Source organism: Acanthopagrus latus, chromosome 23 (genome assembly GCF_904848185.1).
Source record: "Acanthopagrus latus isolate v.2019 chromosome 23, fAcaLat1.1, whole genome shotgun sequence".
Lineage (NCBI taxonomy): Eukaryota > Metazoa > Chordata > Actinopteri > Spariformes > Sparidae > Acanthopagrus > Acanthopagrus latus.
In genome coordinates this window covers 3,629,537-3,649,222 of record NC_051061.1, presented here as the reverse complement: position 1 = coordinate 3,649,222, position 19,686 = coordinate 3,629,537, and the positions used below count along the sequence as shown (strand labels likewise).

General features: G+C 39.8%; 1 protein-coding gene across 5 annotated transcripts in view; it reads right to left on the bottom strand.

Moving 5' to 3' along the window:
- Positions 1–19,686, bottom strand: part of LOC119013385 (thyroid hormone receptor alpha) — a 97,187-nt gene that overhangs the window by 32,196 nt on the left and 45,305 nt on the right. For all 5 annotated transcript variants that reach the window (XM_037087855.1, XM_037087861.1, XM_037087858.1 and 2 more), the window contains one exon: positions 3,735–3,963. In XM_037087855.1, the coding sequence (XP_036943750.1) occupies positions 3,735–3,790 (56 nt within the window). In that variant the 5' untranslated portion in view covers positions 3,791–3,963. The remainder of the gene's footprint in view (positions 1–3,734; positions 3,964–19,686) is intronic.

Below are 19,686 nucleotides of genomic sequence, written 5' to 3'. Positions count from 1 at the left end.
TCCATGTCCAGCAAGAGCAAACAGGAGAATAAATTGTTTTGGTCCTCTGAAAGAGATGAAAGAAGGAAATCAGAATCTCTCTAAGCTGTTCAAGATATTTCTCTGGGTAAGTCAAACCTTTTCATGCTGAAGGACAAAATCATGTTATGATGGTCTCATCAATCTCTGTTTTGTGTCAGATCCACAGACTGAGCAACGGACTGCCATCCATAGAGTTGTGCTGCTAGCAAGGCTAGAAATTCACATCTAGCACCAAGTGTTGCTGACATTCATTAATATTCCAAACCTTTATGCTAACAGATCAGCTGTAGCTTATTAAGTTTAAGCCTTAAGTAAATTACAAATACATGAAATCTGTTCATAACAATGTTCTGCTAGCTCTTTGAAAACTTGTGTCTGTAATCAGCCAGATCATAGTATTGATCCAAAAATTGACCCAGAATCCGAGCGAGAGCTCATTTAAGCTGCAGATTCTCCGATCAGTTGAATCTCTGGCTTTCACTCACTGTTAGTGGCAACACTAAGTGCTGAGCTGTAGGTAAGTGGACGTGTTTCTTGCAGACGTTCTACCTCTCATCCGAGAAGCTTCTTCAGTTCTAACTGGAGGGGAGCTGCAGGCTTTTAAACTCTGTGTGGGAGTGTCCTTACAGAGTCGTTAAGGACACGTGTGAGCTCTGAGAATCAGAGTCGCTAGGGGCCACGACTCTGAAACTCAGAGCTCACACGTGTCCTTAGTTAAAACTGAGGAAGCTTTTTGGATGAGAGATGAAACGTCTTCAAGAAACTAAAGGAAGCCCAGTTGCCTACGATATAGCACTTAGAATCACCACGGCCGGGATGACTGAGAATCTTTATCAACAAACTGTCAGTGGTGCATGTGACAAAAATACTGAGCTTTGTTATGGATGATTCTTTATGAAATTCCACTTGGAAATCTGAATGAATGTCTCATATTCTATTTTTATGCACACAGGCTGACTTTTTTGAACCAGACAGTTGTTTTTCTTTGATGATTCAACAGCAAGTTACATGCATATACAAGCTTCAGAAGTGATCAAACTGTGAGTCATATGAAAAAAAACAAGTCTATTGGAAAAATTAATGACTTTTAAGTAGGATATCAGCTTCTGCAGAGTGGTATAATTTCACTGGTGTTTTATCTAGCTGATGATGTAATATCATTGTCACAGTGTCCCAGTTAGACTTTCATGGATGTCATATCAATGATTTACAATCAAAACCATTTCAAATAGGGACTTCCAGTATACATTGAAATCTAAACTTACGTAAACTCAAGAAGAAATTCTAAAGGATTATCTTAACAAATATACGTGTTTGTTCTAGTATGAATACACAGTGCAGACACACGCACAGTTAAAATCCCTCCATCTAAAATGTTAATTGAAGTGAAATCCTGAAAGCCATCCACCTTCTCAAATATTTAGAGGCTTCAGACTGCAGTTACAAGCACACAAAAATAGACACACATACATGCACCAAATTCTATTTCAGCATCCCCTACTCCAGGCTATGTGAAGTTTTTCATCAACATCTCTGTGTGCGTAACTGTGTGTGTGTGTGTGTGTGTGTGTGTGTGTGTGTGTGTGTGTGCGTGCGTGTGTGTATCCAGAATGCTCTGTGACTCAGAAATCACAGGGGGGAGGGGTCAGGGCATGAGGCAGCGCTCGCAACAACACGTGCGTGCTCAATGACACTGAGAAACACACACACAGACACACACGCACATGCGCACAAACCTAAAGCGACAATCCCCTGTTGTTGTCACATATTGAGGCGTCCTGAGCTGTCCCCTGCTTTCTCTGTCCATCTGCCCTCACTGCTCCTAATCCTGCTCTCTCCACTCCACTAATCCGCATACGCACCACACATGCGCACACAAATGCACTCACTCACACACACACACAGACGTGCACACACACACACCTATAGCTGCACATGCATGCACATGAACACAATATCTCTGCTGCCTGAAAAGGCTTGATACACCTTCATGCACACACACGTTCAATAATATAAATCCATCTGCTCGCACTGGGACGCACACATGCATATGGCACACACTCAACCTGGAGAGGCCCTGCTGAAGCCTAATTACCTCCCCAGGTAGATGCTAGTTTAACAATGCACTGGGCAGCCATGATGATAGCTTTATTAGAGGTCACAGGGAAAACCTCTCTTTATGTTGATGGAAAGAATGTTTTCATATGAGTCACTACTAAACTGAAGGGAGGGACTGACAATTTACATGTATTGTTCACTTTTTTTACTCATCATATGAGAGCGGATTGTAATTCGATGTGAAAAATTAGACCTTTCCCGCCTCTCTTGACTTTCTAGGCGATCCTGTGGAATACTTGTTTAAGTTGTTTAATGCTGTTGGACTGATGATTTCTCATGAAGGACTCGGGTCTGTTTTTTCCGTGACGGTGATGCGACTTTATGCATGTTCTCGAGTGCTTCATCTCAGTGCAACTGTTTGCGGCACTAACAGAGAGCAACAGTCACTATTATTAGTTCAGATGTAAGTTCAGGAACACAGTAATGACACTGTTATTTTGACATGTAAAACCATGTTCTAAGTTTGAACATCTCTCTCAGATCTTTAGATTCAAAATGTGGCAGAAGTGACTTAGCCAGCTGTTAGCTCTGTCTCTCTACTTGGTGCTGATGCAACAACCGAGCGCCCACCCCCACGCAGCTAGTTAGCCGGCTATGTAGGTCGCATGCGTTGCAGTGTTTTTGTTTACATTGCTCTAGCTAACAGGAGCTAACTGCCTAAAGCTGGTTGCAGCTGCTGAAGCTTGCTAAGCTAAAGAGGCAGAGCGCACGTGATTGGCCAAATGGTGAGACAGTAGTAATAACCTCGCCGTCATGACAAGTGACATGAAAGTGTGACTGGGAAAAGTGCGATTCTGAAAACAAAAAGTAGACTCTTGAAAACCTACACCAACCTAATTCTGCTGCGAGTAAGAAGGACTAAAAAGCTGAGTTTTAATTATTTCTCAGCTCATTCGTGCGGCGTGGGAGCCGACATGCTCAGTGTTTGTGTTCACTGCTCTGAAGTCAGTCTCTGTGAATTTATTTAATGAAGCGATGAAGACAGCATGTGTGCAATGTGTGTGTGTGTGTCTGGGTTTGTGTCTGACTGCACGTGCCGGAGATATGAAGAGAGCACAGATGGCAGCAGGATGGATTGTTCTGCCTTCCCGTTTTACCTCTCCCAAAATACACTACAACGCTGTCTCCCCCCTGACCGTCTATCCTCACATCCAGCCTGACCACATCCTCGTCATTATCTTCTACACGATCACTGATCTCTTATTAATCATTTCTACAAGTTCTATTCAGCCTTTCATTAATGCAACCCGTCTATCCTTATTGATTTCTCCTCTCTAAACTATATGAAATGTACACATGCTTGTGTACGGACTGTGATGATTCAAGATTGAGTTGATGCAGCTCTGCATCTGTGTATACTTTGATCCATCCATCAATCCATCCATCCATCCATCCATGCCCACAGCTATTCTTTCATCCGTCAAATCCACAGTTAATCTCTGCTTCCCTTTCATGTTGACATCAAAGATGGACACACACACACATGCAGATGCACAATCCATCACATTTTTGGGCCAAACACACACAAACACACACACACACACACGCGCACACACACACACACACACACGTAACACACACACTTGCAGTCTCACCCTTTCTCATCTCCCTCTGATGAGTTGCTATCCTGCTTGTTGGATATTGGCTCCATGCAGCCTCAGTCCCATCCAGCAGCCAATCACAGCACAATGAGGCGGACCTCGAGCTCGCCAGCCTGCTCAGCATTCGCTGGTGGCCACTTCAGTATACGGCCATCTGAGATTCTGGGCGGCGATTGGCTGGGAGGAGCACGGTGGGTGAGACATCAGTGGAAGCAAAAGAGAGCTGGAAAGGAAGAGAGAGGAGACACATTAACATTTGTTTCAGCATTTACTATTACATCTTAAATACACACATAATACACATGCGGTTTCTCTGCTAACCTTGTAAACGTGCCTGCGTGTTTACATGATGAAAGTAGGAACACATTTATGGTTTTAAAACATTCTGTTCTTCAAGAAATTTTGTTTGCATTCAGTACTAAATGTTCATCAAATTAAGTAATCACAAGATTGAATTTGTTCCTCAAGGAAGGTCTTGTCCTTTAAAGGCTGAAATTACATCAATTGTCAGCTAAAGATATCTATTCAGGCACGCAACTAACTTATTTTCTTAATTAACTGATAAACTGCTCGGTCTGTGGTATGTATGAAAATAGGGAAAAATGCCAGTCACAACTGCTCTGAGCCTAACGTGACTTTTCAAAATGTCATTTTGCCACCCTTCAGTCTTTTTGACTTATGTTTAGTTTGCAATGATGAAAAATAGAGAAAATTAGCAGTTTATCACACTGGGAAGACCGCAACCATTGAATGCATGGACAATTTCCTGGAATAAATGACTTAGATCAATTATGTTCAGTCAACCGACTGCTTAAAACCCTTTATTTTCTCCATGCCTGAGGAGGTGGTGTTTTGGAGGACATCGAGGGAATGCAATATGCAATCTACCAACCTACCTTCTACCTTCTATATATATATATATACATATATATATATATATATATATATATATATATATATATATATATATATATATATATATATATATATATATATATATACATATATATATACTTTCCATTTATTGATAATTGAGTCATTTTTCCATCCTCCAAAAATTGGTATTGGAGTTACACATGTAACCCATGAAGGCTTTCACTAAAGGAGGAAAATGTCTTGACTGCATCATTGGATTTCCAATAAAAGTGATCTGCATTGGGGAAATTTCTTCCTCTTCGAGTGGCAAATGTTTTCTAATATACAAAAGACAGCTTGGAAAGTACTTAAAAAGAAATCATCTTCTACTTAAAAGGTACACTCCGACCCTTTGACCCCATTTATTCTTTAATTTCCTTGTGAGATGTCTGATGTGGACGGCTGCTTTCACAATACATCCTCTGTGTTCACCGTGTTCCATTCACCACAACAATCCTTCCTGAGGAAACAGGCTCTGACCAAATCTAATTTACTATAAGCTACTTACAAATCCTTGAAAGGAATTCAGGGTACATTGCAGTTCGCAATTTTCATGGGTGTTTGTTCAGCATTTTATTCACCCTTTTGCTGCTTAAGTCCACAGCTACAGTTAGACCATGCAGATAAACAGTGAAGGCAAATTTAAGCTTCTCTGCCAAACCGTTGTGGTTTTAACACACAGTAAATCAATAAACTGTACCAAAACACTTATGCTTGAACTTGGCAGCTTTGCTAAATAGTATATAAATAGCCTGATTTACTGAATGCCTCAAAGACTTAAGGGAAAAGGTACAGGATAAAATGAAGAAAGTAATTTGCAGGTCAGATATAATTACATTAAACACATGTGGGGAATTCAATGAAAAAACAAGGTTTGTATATAGAAATAACTCTCCACCTGGCAAGCACTCTGACACATGCAAAACATTACATATGGTTGTTTCAGGCTTGGGGAGGTTATAACAATTAAACTGACCTCAAGAAGTCTGGGTTGAAATAACTGCCTCCAAAATTATTTTTAGCGGTACATTAGGGGAGCACTTAAATTTTAAATTTAAAGCATTTTTAAAATGTTTTCAGCCAACTAGCTAGGCTCTTGGAATGGCAAGGTCTGTTGGTGGGTCTTTTGTTTATTCTAACACTTTGGACTGAAATGCTTCTGCTACTATTGGATTAGTCTTGCATAGGCTCTCTACAACACTGTGACGGCACTGAATCAACGTCTGGCTGCACTACTTCTCATTCTGGTATTTGGGGGAAAAAGAACGCTCTGGCTTGTTTACATGTCTTAAAACCAATCACAGTTGTCTTGGGTAGCATTGGTCCAGTTCAATGACTGTGCCCCTGCAAAACAGTGTCAGGGGAAACTTGGTTTACATGTGGGGAGGTGAGCTCTGCGAACAGCTTAGAGTAACTTGCCAGTTTCAGCTTGTAGGTTGCCACCTTGTTGTAGTTTCATGTAGAGATGGGGTTTCAAAACAGTACAGGCAGATAGTGGACAGAAGGGGGAAATGGGCACTCAATTAATAACTTTACACCAACAGACCATATCTGGTAAATCAGACTACCATTGGATGGATTGCCATTAATTCTGTTCAGACATTTAGAGGATACCGATGATACTTTACTTTTCCTCTTGATCCTACACTTGAATGTTTCACAGTGTAGAATGATGAGTTGATGACACCAAGTTGACACCAAAGTGCTGTTTTAATATTCATTACTCGATTTTCAAAAGTCCTATTTCAAGGGGTCGATCATGATTTGTGACATCACAAATAATTTGGAAGTCAATCCCGGTCCACTATTCAGCATACACAAGTGTGATGCAGAAACTCGAAGTCTCCAGTCTGCATAGACTGAGAAAAGACTTCACAGTGACATAGGAGAAACCTAACCTTGTGTACAGCAGGAAAACTTAGGAAATTAACAAAATCTGTGTATTCTGGATTCTGGAAATGTTGATGAAGTAGAGGGAGCAGACGCCTCTTTAGGGATTTAACAGGAAATCTCTGATTGCATATAAGAGAAAGCAAACAGAAGAGTTTTTTTTAATGAATTGGTCTTGCTACTTGTCTGTAGGAGATTCAAGTAGGATTTAAGCATCTGTGTGGTCCCTCATGCAGAAAATCCTACTTGTGGTGCCACCTGGTGGGTGCAGCACTTCACAATGCACTGTGATGTACAGTGGGCCTCCTCTTTGAAAACATAAACATAATGACTCAATAAATAGTATTTGTCATTCATACCATGAAAGCATGTCTTATCACTCACATTAAATCAAAGGAAACAACAGACAGAGCTTCTGCTTGTACACTCAATGTTGTGGCTCTGACCCTTTATGACAAGGTCTCTAGTTGTGTTTGCAAAGTTGTCAAAAATAATACAATTGTTCGTATGAATCACTATTTACTGTGTTATGTTTCTATGACTGCAGGGTTCAGGCTGGATCATCTTGGTAACACCATGGACATTTTGCCAGAGACTGAAACATCTACACCATCTATTCATAGTTTCAGGCAGCACTCATGTTCTTCTTGGAGAGCTTCTGTATCAGTGTCAAGTCATCATCACTATCACTTTTAATTCAACAATACTACTTATAATACCAATAAAGACCTATCACTCTTAACCTATAAATAGATCTGCAAGCCCATCACATGTTTTGCACCACCTCAGCTGTTTGCATATTGCCATGCAAGGAGCAGGGAGTGCCAGGTGAGGGCACCAGAGTCATCATGACACGGGTGATCTGGATGTTAATGTGACCTGAGCTGACCCGCTTCCTGTGCAGAGCCCGGCTTTTACAGGCTGATCTCACATCACTGAGCATGAACACTGTAAACACTGGAATATAGCTCCATATGGAGACTCCTTTAGAATTGATTTGACCGACAAAAATACAAAAAATACAATTACTTATTTCATGCACAAGAATTTGGTTGCATATTTGTATACAGACAACTATGCCTGTGCGTTAGTGTCGCTGCTATGTTTTCACAACCAGTGCTCAAAACTGTAATGCAGAAACTGCTGTTTTAAACGCCAAGGAGCATCATATGGAGGATTGGCATCATTCTTTCAGATCACTCTCCTATTATAAAATGGTACACCAAACATTTCCCAAACTTTTAATATCATGATGTCTTCCCAGTGCTTTTGTTGTCCTTCGTAAGTGTTAACAACATCATTTAATGGAATCATCTTGATGATTGAAGACAACACAGGGACACTGCTGATAAATTGTCTCTGAAATACCTCTTGATTTTTGGCTATTATCATTGACTACCCTGGTGATTACTATTTTATCCATCTATAATAAATTAAGAAAATGACAAAACAAGGACAGAAAATCGGACAATCGGTTTTTGCTTTTGCTGTAGTTCATGAAAATTGAGTATATTTCACTCATGGCTGCAGCTAATTATCTTCACTATCGACCAATCTGTCAATTACCTGACTTATCTTTTAGTCTCTAAGATATCTGAAAATAGTAAATGTCAAGTTTTCCTAAGCCCAAATTGCATGCAACCAAAAATATTTAGTAATTAAAGAGCTTTAAAATAGAGAAAAACTGCAAACCTTTAAATTTACGGTGTCAAACCTGAAAATGTTCTGTGTTCTTGCTTAATAAACGACTTTATTGTAGTATGTGTAGTGAATAGTCTTTGGATGGCAGGGAATTCTATGGCTGGGCTTCATTTGGCTTCACAGACACGACTTGTCTGTACAATAAATGCTTTGCTTCAAGTCTCTGTAAGGGATCTGTTGATGTTAACAATAATAAAGAAAAAACAGCACCTTAAGCTTTGTGGTGACGTGTCTGCCAGTTCCATTTCAGATAAGATTCAATGCTACCTGCTATGGAACCCATTACAATTTTTTTTAAAGAAAGCAGAGTAGCTAAGCTCCACTTCTCCACCTGGGACAGTAGATGGCATCAGAGTGTGAGAGATCAGATAGGCTATCTCTACAGTCCAACACAAACAAGAAAACATTTAATCTCAAGATTTGCCACTTGTGACAATTATATTAATTTGGGTTCGAATGCTTCCAGAACTTCAAAGCCTTATTCTCTTCATGGTGTATTCATCTGCAGTCTACCTACAGTAATGGACGGTGTTTGTAAGAAGTACTCAAGAGTTACACTTTTGTAACATTAAAAATATTGTGTTCAAATTTAACATTTGTTTCAGTGAAAGTCACCCAGAGGATCAGGAAATGTGAATTGTACAGGTATATGTATGTATGTCTGTGTACTGTACATTTGGAGTTCACTGCTTATTGGATCCAATTTGGTTTGGTCTGGTTTGGTCTAGTGACTAAAGTTCTCAAATAAATAAAGTGAGTTGAAGGTATGATATTTCCTTACAAAATGTAGTGTTGCGGAAGTATACAGTTGCAGAAAAACGGAATTTCCCAGGCAAAGTACAAGCACCTCAAAATTGTATGCAGTAGATACTACAGTACTGGAGTGAATTAATGTAGCTACATTTCATCACTGCTTATGAACATCGCTAGACTCAAGACAAACACAACACTGAACTCCTGGATACAAAATACAAATACTGCAATAATATTTAAGCGCTGCATGGTTTAATGTGCTGTGAGGCAAAGACCAAGTGTTTCTTTTAGTTGGAATATATGTGGAATATACTTTTTTACAATGTGATATCTGAGATGTTTGCAACCATATATAGATCTATAGTGTTAATGTGGAAGCAGCACCTGTGTAGCTCCCACTGTGGGGCAGTTCATGTTGCATCACACTCGCTAACACTGTTCAGTTCTTACCACACAAAGAGTCATTAAAAACTGTTTTGGTGTTCAAATCAACCACATATACAAAGCAGACACTTAAGTCTGCAAGTGTTCATTAATATTTTGCTGGTTTTGCTGTGTATTCCTTTTACAGTCTTATCTTTTATTTTCTTATTCCAGCAACATATGTTTTATTGCATCAAAACAAAATGAAAGCTGAAAAAAGGGGAACATTTCAGAGAAAGCCATGAAATAAAACAAACACGCGTGCGCGCGCACACACACACACACACACACACATAGACATTGTGGTGTATATATGTATGAGGTCATGGGTACATTCAGATCAATGTCCTGTGTATTAACTACAGACAGATCAGCTATGTACACTCTGCTGTGTACATTCTGTACTAGTCTGTCTGAACTTGGCAATTAAAAGATCTAGCACGGGTATTGCAAAACTCACACACACACACACACACGCACACACACACACACACACACACACACACCCACACACACACACACACACACACACACACACACTTGTGAAAAACACACCCAAGTCTTTGTTCAACCTGTTCTCTCCAACACACATTCAAAGCCACAGACACAATCTGTGTGCACACACATACACAAGCAAGCACATACGCCTCTAGTCTGTCTCAGGGTAAAGGAGGACTTGGATGGCGTCCAAGCTGATTAGATGGAGAGAAGCAGCAGCACAGCATGATCTCTTTCCGTCTCTCTTTTTTCCTCCAAATCACCTCTCTCTGTCTACTTCTCTCACTGTCACTCACACTCTCTATGTAATCAAAATCTGGAGAAAAATAATAGTCATCGTATGCAAAAACAAAGGAGGTGGAGTGGCCCAAAAGGAAAGCAGAAACAGTTTTTCTCTCTCATTACAGACAATCTAAATGCAGCATTCCCCAGGAGGTTGCTGTTGGTATGCCCATGTTCATACTAGAACTCATAACACAATGTGTGTTCAATAAACAGTCATGGCAACATTTCTACTGTTGCCACACAGTGCGACCATTTTTCTGAGCACTTAAACACATCTGTAGGTTTAGATGTTCATATTTAATTCATTGCCTATCATCTTGTTCACTATTGCCTCATCTGTTCAGGGTGCCTGTGCACTCTCTCTGCACTCTGTCAAATAGTGACAGATGTTTCTTTTGTTTTGAAAGGCACAATAACTGAAGACTCATAATCAAAACTAAATACACTTCCAGCAGTCAAATAAGAGCTCACTAAAACAATAACAGACAAGTTTGCTCCTGTAGCTCTTGAAAAAAAACACCTGTCCAACACTGGAGTCTACCTGATGGTTAAGATCAGCTGACAATTAGATGCTTTACAGTTCATAGAGTGCATAGTATACATTGGTGGCCTTGGATGATCCATGGTAAGACCTGAGTCATGAGTACTGTCTACAGTCCGTATTAGCTGATAGGTATCTTGGCTGATGGTGCATCAGCTGCTGTGGGACTAAGTAAGCAAAGCCAGGGTTAGAAGATGAAGTTCTTCTGGTATGAGATGATATTATCAGTGCAAACATGTTAATGGCTGCTGTGAAGTAACATTCTGCCTCTTTAACCAGACCTGGGACACACAGGCTACCAACTGACCGACAGGCAGTCAAACATTAGCTGCATTCCACCATTTCTAAAGCACATGTTTTATTTACATATAAAAACAGCTGAAAAAACTTGATGGATTCAGTGGACATTGATCCGTGCCAGATTGTTGGGTTGTTACACACACTCAACTTAGAAGGCGCCATTACAAACTGAAGACAATGGAGTTGTGCTCCTGCGTCCTTATGCTGATCGGGTACAGGTAGTCTTTGGAAAGTTCGGGAGTACTCTATTTCTTCTATTTTGTGAAGGGCTCATGGCAGGGGTGAAATCTTGATGAAAAAATATGCAATGGATGATGTTGATCATTTCACCTCTCACCTTTCACCAATGTAAACAACTTGGCCAGAACAACCCACATGAAGGCCAGTTAAAGACTTAAAGTCTCTGAAACTCAGAGCTCACACGTGTCCTTAACAACTCTGTGAGGACACTCCTACACAGAGTTTAAATGCCTGCAACTCCCCTCCAGTTAGTTAGATCTGAAGAAACCACATAAAATAAGGGACCCTGCGACCAATAAAACTTTATATGAACCAGAAGAAATAGAAAAGGTATTTGAAAAATATTACTATAACTTATATTCACAACCGACTCCTGTAGGTGAAGAACACCTGACGGAGATTCTAGACAACTTGGATTTGCCAACAATAGGAAAACAGAATGCAATATTGACTTCAGAGATTACACCAGAAGAGATTAAAGAGGCAATTAGCAAAATCAGGAAAGTCACCAGGAGCTGATGGAATGGGAGCTTCCTTTTAAAAAACATTCAAGGAAGAGTTAATCCCACTACTCCGGGACTCATTTAATTATAGTCTCAGATCAGGCAAGATCCCTCCCTCATGGAAAGAAGCCATTATTTCTATTATTCCAAAGGAAGGTAAAGACAAAGAATATTGCTGTAACTACAGACCCATATCGCTTTTAAGTGTGGATTATAAACTTTATACCTCAATTACAGCTAAAAGATTAGAGACATTCATGCAGGATTTGATTGATGAAGACCAAACTGGTTTTGTTGAAGAGAGACAAACACAAGATAACATAAGGAGGAGTCTACATGTTATGAACAATGAATATTTTTCAAGATGGAAGAGTATAGAAATAGAGCAGGCAGACGTTGAGGTACGAAACTTGATAGCATGTAAAGGCCTACTGGGAAAAATAGGTAACCAATTGAATGCAATAACCGAAACTACAATCGAAATATGGAATACCGTTGTTGAAAAGTATTAACTGGAGAAAGAGATAAAGAATTTGAGTTGGTTTGCATTTGATGATAGGTTCACACCTGGAATAAATGATAAAGGGTTTAAACAATGGGAAAGAAAAGGGATCACAGCAATATGTACAATGGTTGAATGGGGTAAGCCGCAGAGTTTTGAGAAGTTGAGGGATAGATTTGGATTAAATGAACATGAACAATATCGCTACCTGCAAATAAAGGATTATTATGAAAAAGAGATAAAAACTGATACTGAAAATGGGGTTGTTGAAGTATTTCAAGAGCCTATGAAGGTAAAAAAACGCAGAACAATCTCAGTCCTTAATAAAAGTTTGATGTCATGTAAAAAGTCTTCCTCCCTTTATATCAAAGAACAATGGGAAAAGGAATTAAAAGAACAAATAACAGAGGAAGTGTGGTTTAATATTTGTAAAACACAGTGCACGTCCACTAGCTCCAGGATCTGGAGAGAATTCAACTGGAAGAATATGGTCAGATTTTTTATAACCCCAAAGATTAAGAAAGGGGTGGTGTCTACTCAGCAGCCATGCTGGAGAGCACGTGGCCACACGGACGCTGACCATTGACATGTATTCTTTATTTAACACAAGATACAATGCAAAAAGAGCATGAGAATCTTGTTAAAGTATTGCTGTCAGCCAGTAAAAAAACAACTACCAGAATGTGGTACAGAGTGGACCCCCCGACTGAAGAGCAGTGGATGTGCACTGTGGATGAGATTTTTGTAATGGAGAAAATCACACATAAACTGAGACTACAAGAGACACAATTTGAGGATAAATGTGAAAAATGGACTGAATACAGAAGACGAGAAGAGGACACCACTATTACCACTGAATAATAAGGACATTGATATAAGAATGAGTGTTGAATTATCTATGTATGATGTGCCCTGACACTGTAATTGTTGGAAGAATATTTGGATTAAAAAAAAGTGACAAAAAAAAAAAAAAAACAGATCTGAAGAAGCCTCTTGGATGAGAAGTGAATCATATTCAAGAAACTGAAACACCTCCAGTTGCTTAAGATACAGCACTGGGAAATAAATACACGCCAAAAACAATCTAACACATTTGTATGTCAGTTGTCATGCAGATACGCTAAGATTAAAGTATATTTACATCCAGTAATTAGGATACTTATTTTGCTGTTTCTGAACAACAGCTTGGATGATACTTTCATAATTTCAGAACAGAATTCATGATCGTATAGCTAAATATTCAGCTTGCTAATAGTAATGGTTATTAGTGAGTTGTTGAACATGGCTGGTAAGACATTTATTGTAATTAAGAGTAGTAGTTCCATAAAAATCTTAATGATACCGGACCCTCGTCTTGCCTTTGTACCCACCATCATGTGATGTCTGTGCATTTACTAAGCATATAAAGCAACAGAAAAGAACATTGTGTCCCCCTCTCCCTTACCCTGCTGGAGTTACCGCAGTCCCTCTGACACAAAGTTCTAAAAAATGTACTTATCAATATTTCAAATGACACAGAAAAGTTAAAAATGGTAAACTAAATTTCATATCCATGCCTTCTCTCATTTCAGCCTCCTCCTAGATCTCTTTATTTTCACCCTCGCTCTTTCCAATCCCCATTCTCCTCTGTGCCAGCCGCATCGTGTCCTCCTCCGTTCCTCCCTCGCTCCACTTTCATTTATTTACAGCAATCATCTGCTCTGTGTGTTCATTGTTTTCCCCGTTCTCATTGACTATGTATGGCTGCGGCTTCCCTGCCAGCAACTGCAATTACCGACTGATGACAGTGTGTGTGTGTTTGTATGTGTGCCTGTGTATGTGTGGGTGCTTTCATGTGCGCGGTTGTGCGTGCATTTCCCAGCAAGTGTGTGTATATTAATACATAAGTGCATTTATGTGACATTGTGTCTGTAGATGTCTGCCTGCACACAACTGTGTGTGCACTAATGAGTTAGCAGGCACGCATTTGTCTATATATTTGTGTGTACGTGCTTCAGTGGGCATGTAAGAGTAACGTGTGTGTGCGTGACGTACCACAGTCTAGATTCTTATCTCTTTGGCGCTATAAAAACTTGTCTCTGCTCTTTGTTCTGTGCATTAACTTCCATTTTGTGTCTTATCCCTGTCAAACTGACACTTTTCCCCCCTTATGTCTGTTCTGTCAAGACCTGTGACAAATAGCATTTTAAAATACCTGTGCGGGTTTCAGGTGATGGGCAGAGAATAGAAGATCTTCTGTCTGGTAAAGTTTGTGAGCAATGAAATGTGATTTGAATATATTTCACTAAGACCAGCTAAGAGGAATAAATCAGCTTCATGAATACCACATGAAAAGAAGAATGGGAAGGAATGATTACCACTGAGTGAGTGGAGGCAATATTATAAGCTTTTTTTTTAAGTTGAAAACATGATTATATTACTTGGAAATGTTGATGTTGCAAGATATCCAACTGAGTGTGTGAGCAGGTAGTGAAGTAACGGCCGAAGAGCAACTCAAAAGTCAGTCCTGAGTGGAGGGGAGTTTGCAGGCTTTTAATCTTGCGTGGGAGTTTCCTTGCAGAGTCGTTAAGGACATGTGTGATAAGTAAGTCGCTTACTTACCACACACCTACAATGCAGTACTGAGTTCCCTCCACAGACAACAACCACAACAACCATTCACACCTGGGCTCACCTAGCACTAGCAACCCACGAGTGGTCCTAACAACTCTGAAACTCAGAGCTCACATGTGTCCCTAATGACTCTGTAAGGACACTCCCACAGTGATTTAAAAAGCCTGCAACTCCCCTCGAGTTAGTTAGAACTGAAGAAGCCTCTTGGATGAGAGGTGAAACGTCTTCGAGAGACTGAAACACATCCAGTTGGCTACAATACAGCACTTAGCACTTTTCAACATTAAAGTCAGTCCTCTTCTAGTTAAAACACTGCCCATGGAAACGGCCAAAGCTAATACATCATGACGTTAACCAAGCATGGTAGCATTGGTACTTTGGGTGATGAGTGAGCCTGCAGAACTAGTGCTGGTCATCTCAAATACTCCATTCCAAACTAACAAACCAATATTTGTGGAACAGTACTCGATGGGACAGTAGAGTTAATTTGCATTTCCTGTTTCAAAATTTCAAGACAGTCGGTTGACACTGGCTTTAAATTTGGATGGAAGCTTGGCTGCAGCTGCTTGCTCAATGAAGTGTCTTTTTTACCGGCTGAAATTGAAAGTGTGCCACTGACACAGTGAGTGAGTGTCAGTAGGTTTAGTGTTGAGTTACTATTTGAGCTGACACTCAACACTCTCAGGACACTCAACTGTTGATGGACGCACACACACACTGTCGAGGATGCTGACCCTGGTCCTGATTCTAATTTGAGCTGTCCGGATGCAGTAAAGCTCACCCATCTGCTCACTGATACAGATTACAGATATGCCAAGAATGATCAAACATGATGATGCAGTTAATCTGCTGGTTTTATAGAGAGACAGTTGCTTTAAAGGCTCTGGAGAGATTCTCCTATCATGCTTGTAACTGGGCCGTATTATTAAGTAATAGTTTGCATTATATGGTAATCTCTTGATTATTTTGGGATAACTATGTATACGAAATTTCAAAAAATAGTCTTTTTTGTCCAAACCATTACATTATTTAATTCATAGTCATATAAAACAGAGGAAATGAAGAGAGAACACATTTGAGAAGCTGAATATAGTAAATGTTTTACATTTTTGTTTGATAATTGACTTAAATCAAGTCAAAGTAATACTACATCTTAAGGAGACTATTTTTGTTTCACCTTCTTGGCCAAATATTATCCTGTTCCAATAGAGGTTTACTACCTGTCTGTGTCTTATATCATTATAGACTGATTGATCATAAAACATTGTGTTTTTTTGACATGTCACTTATTTTCAAGGGCTTTTACTCTGGCAGAGATCGCCTTTGAGATGTAATGCTATATGGTGACTTTTGCAACTACAGTTTTCAGAATTTGGGGGCTTTTGTTGGATGTACGTATGGAAATGTAATGTTGCTGTGCAGTCAGTGTGTTAGTTTGGGCAACAACTTGAAGCGTGTTTTTCATCCTGTATTTAGTTATAAAGAGACATCTATTTCCGGACATCCATTGGTCTGAGGCATAGCTAGTAACATAACTTTTTCTTTTCTTAACCACAGACAAAGCACCTCCTTCTGTTGTAGGAATGTGAACACAGATGTACGCGTCAAACAATAAAGAAACTGACATACAGGGACAAACCAAAACCAATGTTCTTTGCAACTAAGATCAGAAATTATTTCCATACCTTGTTTCTGAAATTGTACAAACAATCTCACACACACTGAGGTAACATAAAAGCAAAGACTGACCTTCTGAAATCAATGCTCTTTGGCCTCCTCTCCCCTCTGCCTCCATACCCCTGCGGTCTCTCATCCTTCACCTCTCCTTTGTTTCCTCCCCTCCATCTTCCCTGCTCTCTCGCTCTCTAATGACCAGCCAATGTGAGGGCTGCCAAGAATGTAAGTCTGCCAGGGTTGACCTTCCTTTCGCCTCTCCTCTCTGTTTATGTGGATGTGTTAGAATGACTGCACTCCCCCTCATCTCTCTGTCCACTGTTGCTGTTATTCATTCAGCAGAAGCTGCGGCCCTGCTGCAGCTGCATAATTGACCCTGCTGCTGGAAACATGTAGGAACAATCATAATCTGATACCAAGTCTTGCTGCCTAGACAAGAACAAAAACAAGGCTGACTATGGAATTGTGACAATAACTAATTCAGCTGTACTGTTTACTGAATGGGGGCGGCTGTAGCTCAGCAGGTCAACCAGTGATCGGAAGGTCGCTGGTTCAAATCCCGGCTCTGGGCAGGCCTGAGCTGCATGTCGAAGTGTCCTTGAGCGAGATACTGAACACATTGCTCATCAGTGAGGGCCCTGTGATGAGCTGGCGACTTGTCCAGGGAGTACCCTGCCCTCACCCTGAGACAAGGCTGGTACTGGCTCTAAGCTAAGGGATAAGCGGCGATAGACAATGACATGACATGTTTACTGAATTACCTTAAAGTGAAACTCTTGCCAAAACCCAACCAAGGCTTTTTTTGTGAATGTATATGAGTCAAACCTTCGTGTAAAAGCATAATTACAACAAAAGAGGCATTTTTAAGAATGACCGTTTCCATTTCCAGCTTAAGATCATTTTCTATGGGAGTGCATGGGGCACTTTTACACTCCCCGAGTACGTCTGGGCTGCCATGACGACGGCTAGAGGAAGAAGCTACTGCTAACGTGAGATTTTAAAACACTCTTTTTTTGGTAAACTCTGTGTACACAAACAATGTTCTCAATGCTCGTGTTCATGTGTAGAGACCCTGGTTACCGTAATGTTTATATAAGGTATCTCATTCTCAATCCTTTATCTGATGTTCCTGAAGTTGTAATGTGGATTTCCAATAGCAGGGCTTACATTTTGTTCAAGAATGATGTGTCACACTTGAAGGGTATTTTTCCGCTGGAAAAAGAAAGTCTTACATTAAGTCTTCGTGTGCTATCTGAGCATACCTGCAGGATTTTGTGACATCAATATTAAAGACAAACCAAAACCAATCATTCAATCATTGCCCAATATGCCATGGTGAATTTCTGACAAGGTAATTCTAGTGGAGAAACCACATCAGACTCAAATTATTATTCAGAGAAATTCTAGAAATGGCTAAAGCAGCATGAGGAAGCATCACACTGTGACATTAATGAAGCTATAAAACCAAACCTAAGGCGTTATTAAAAAAGTCTTTATGCTCCTGTTCTCCTACCAGAATACATTTTCTTTAGTTTATCTTGAACAGAATCTCCTTTCAGAGTTTTGCTGCTGAGGATAAACAGTTCTATGAACCTGAGGGCACAGTACTGGTGGTGTGGATAAAACCTGTGACTACTCCGTTATCGGATGGACTTAATAACCTCTAGCCCAGTCTTCCTGCCTCTGACCTCACCTTCCTCTTCTAATCTTCTGCTTATACAGTATATGACCAGGAGTTCATCCCTCAGCTTCTCGCCCATCCAATCTAATTTTGGATTTTATCACTTTAAGTCATTCTGAAAAGGCTACAGGGACTGGAACTGAGAAATAAAACCAGAACAAACAGGAATCCCAATACTGTACTGCCGTTCCAGTGTCTCAATGTATGTGCGCATCCCTGTTTAACCTTCTCCTCTGTCTAGGAATTTGTCTTACCTACTCACAAGGTTTTTCACACACTGTCCTTGCCAAACAGTTTTATAGTAGATAAAATGTAATTCAGACTGGAAATATATTGTGTTAACTGCCACTAGCGATTACAGTAAGGTCAAATAGCCTACTTGCACTTTTCCACATTCATTTCGACATAAACAACAGTGAATAAGTATTAAAAAGTCATCTTTAATTGATGAAACAAGTAGTTGCTTTGACAGTAAATATAAAAGTATGACTAATCATTTGAGAGACAAATGATATTCAACTGTAAAAGCAGCCTGATTCAACAACCTGCATGTACCTGGGAAGTCTGACGGTGTAATTCCACTACTAAGGACCACCTTACATTCAGCAGGTAACTTCTTTAGGCTCTATCAGTAATGTTAACTGTTGTTACTATCTTTTAGGTCTCTATCAGTATTGGTAGCTAATGTTATGGTTGGTTGGTAATGTTAATCCCATTGATAATCAGTCAGGTTGCGGCAACATAAACTATAAATAAACTATACAAATGTATAGAGCAGCACACAGACATTTTTGAAAAATGTAAACTAATTTTACAGTTCCAATATCAAGAACCTCACAGTACACAAAGCATGAAGCTAAGCTTTCTGTATAGAATGACTCAAGATCAAACTAGGGGTTGGAATATTTGGCAATCTCCTGACTGAGTCTGTCAGCATCATGCATCGATTCAAATTTTAAAAATCTATTTTTGACATTCCTGAATAGACTGAGGAAAAAAATGAGAGGAAGACATTTTTTTACCTCATCATGCATTATTCAAGAAAAAAGTCGAAATGTCGAGTCAATAGTTTTCCGGTCCATCATATCCAGTTAGTGGAGCGAGCATACAGTCTCTGCCATTATGACATCCTTGGAGTGTAACATTCTGTGTATAGTGTAACAATTTCTTCAAAGTCGTATGTACTGACAACTACCCTGTGTTTATGAGCTAAAAAACAAAACCATTATTTGTTACTAGAGCAGATTCTTCTTAAAAATCTGTTGAAAACATACGCTGGCCTTCCCATGATTGAGGCTTCATCTGTGTGAGTGTGGCTCTCTAGTGGCATTGTCTTGTATGCTTTTACATGCACTTTGACTCTGTTTTGCATTGCTTGGCTGTGTGCTTTGTACTGCATGACCATGTGCTAAATATTCCCTTTGTGA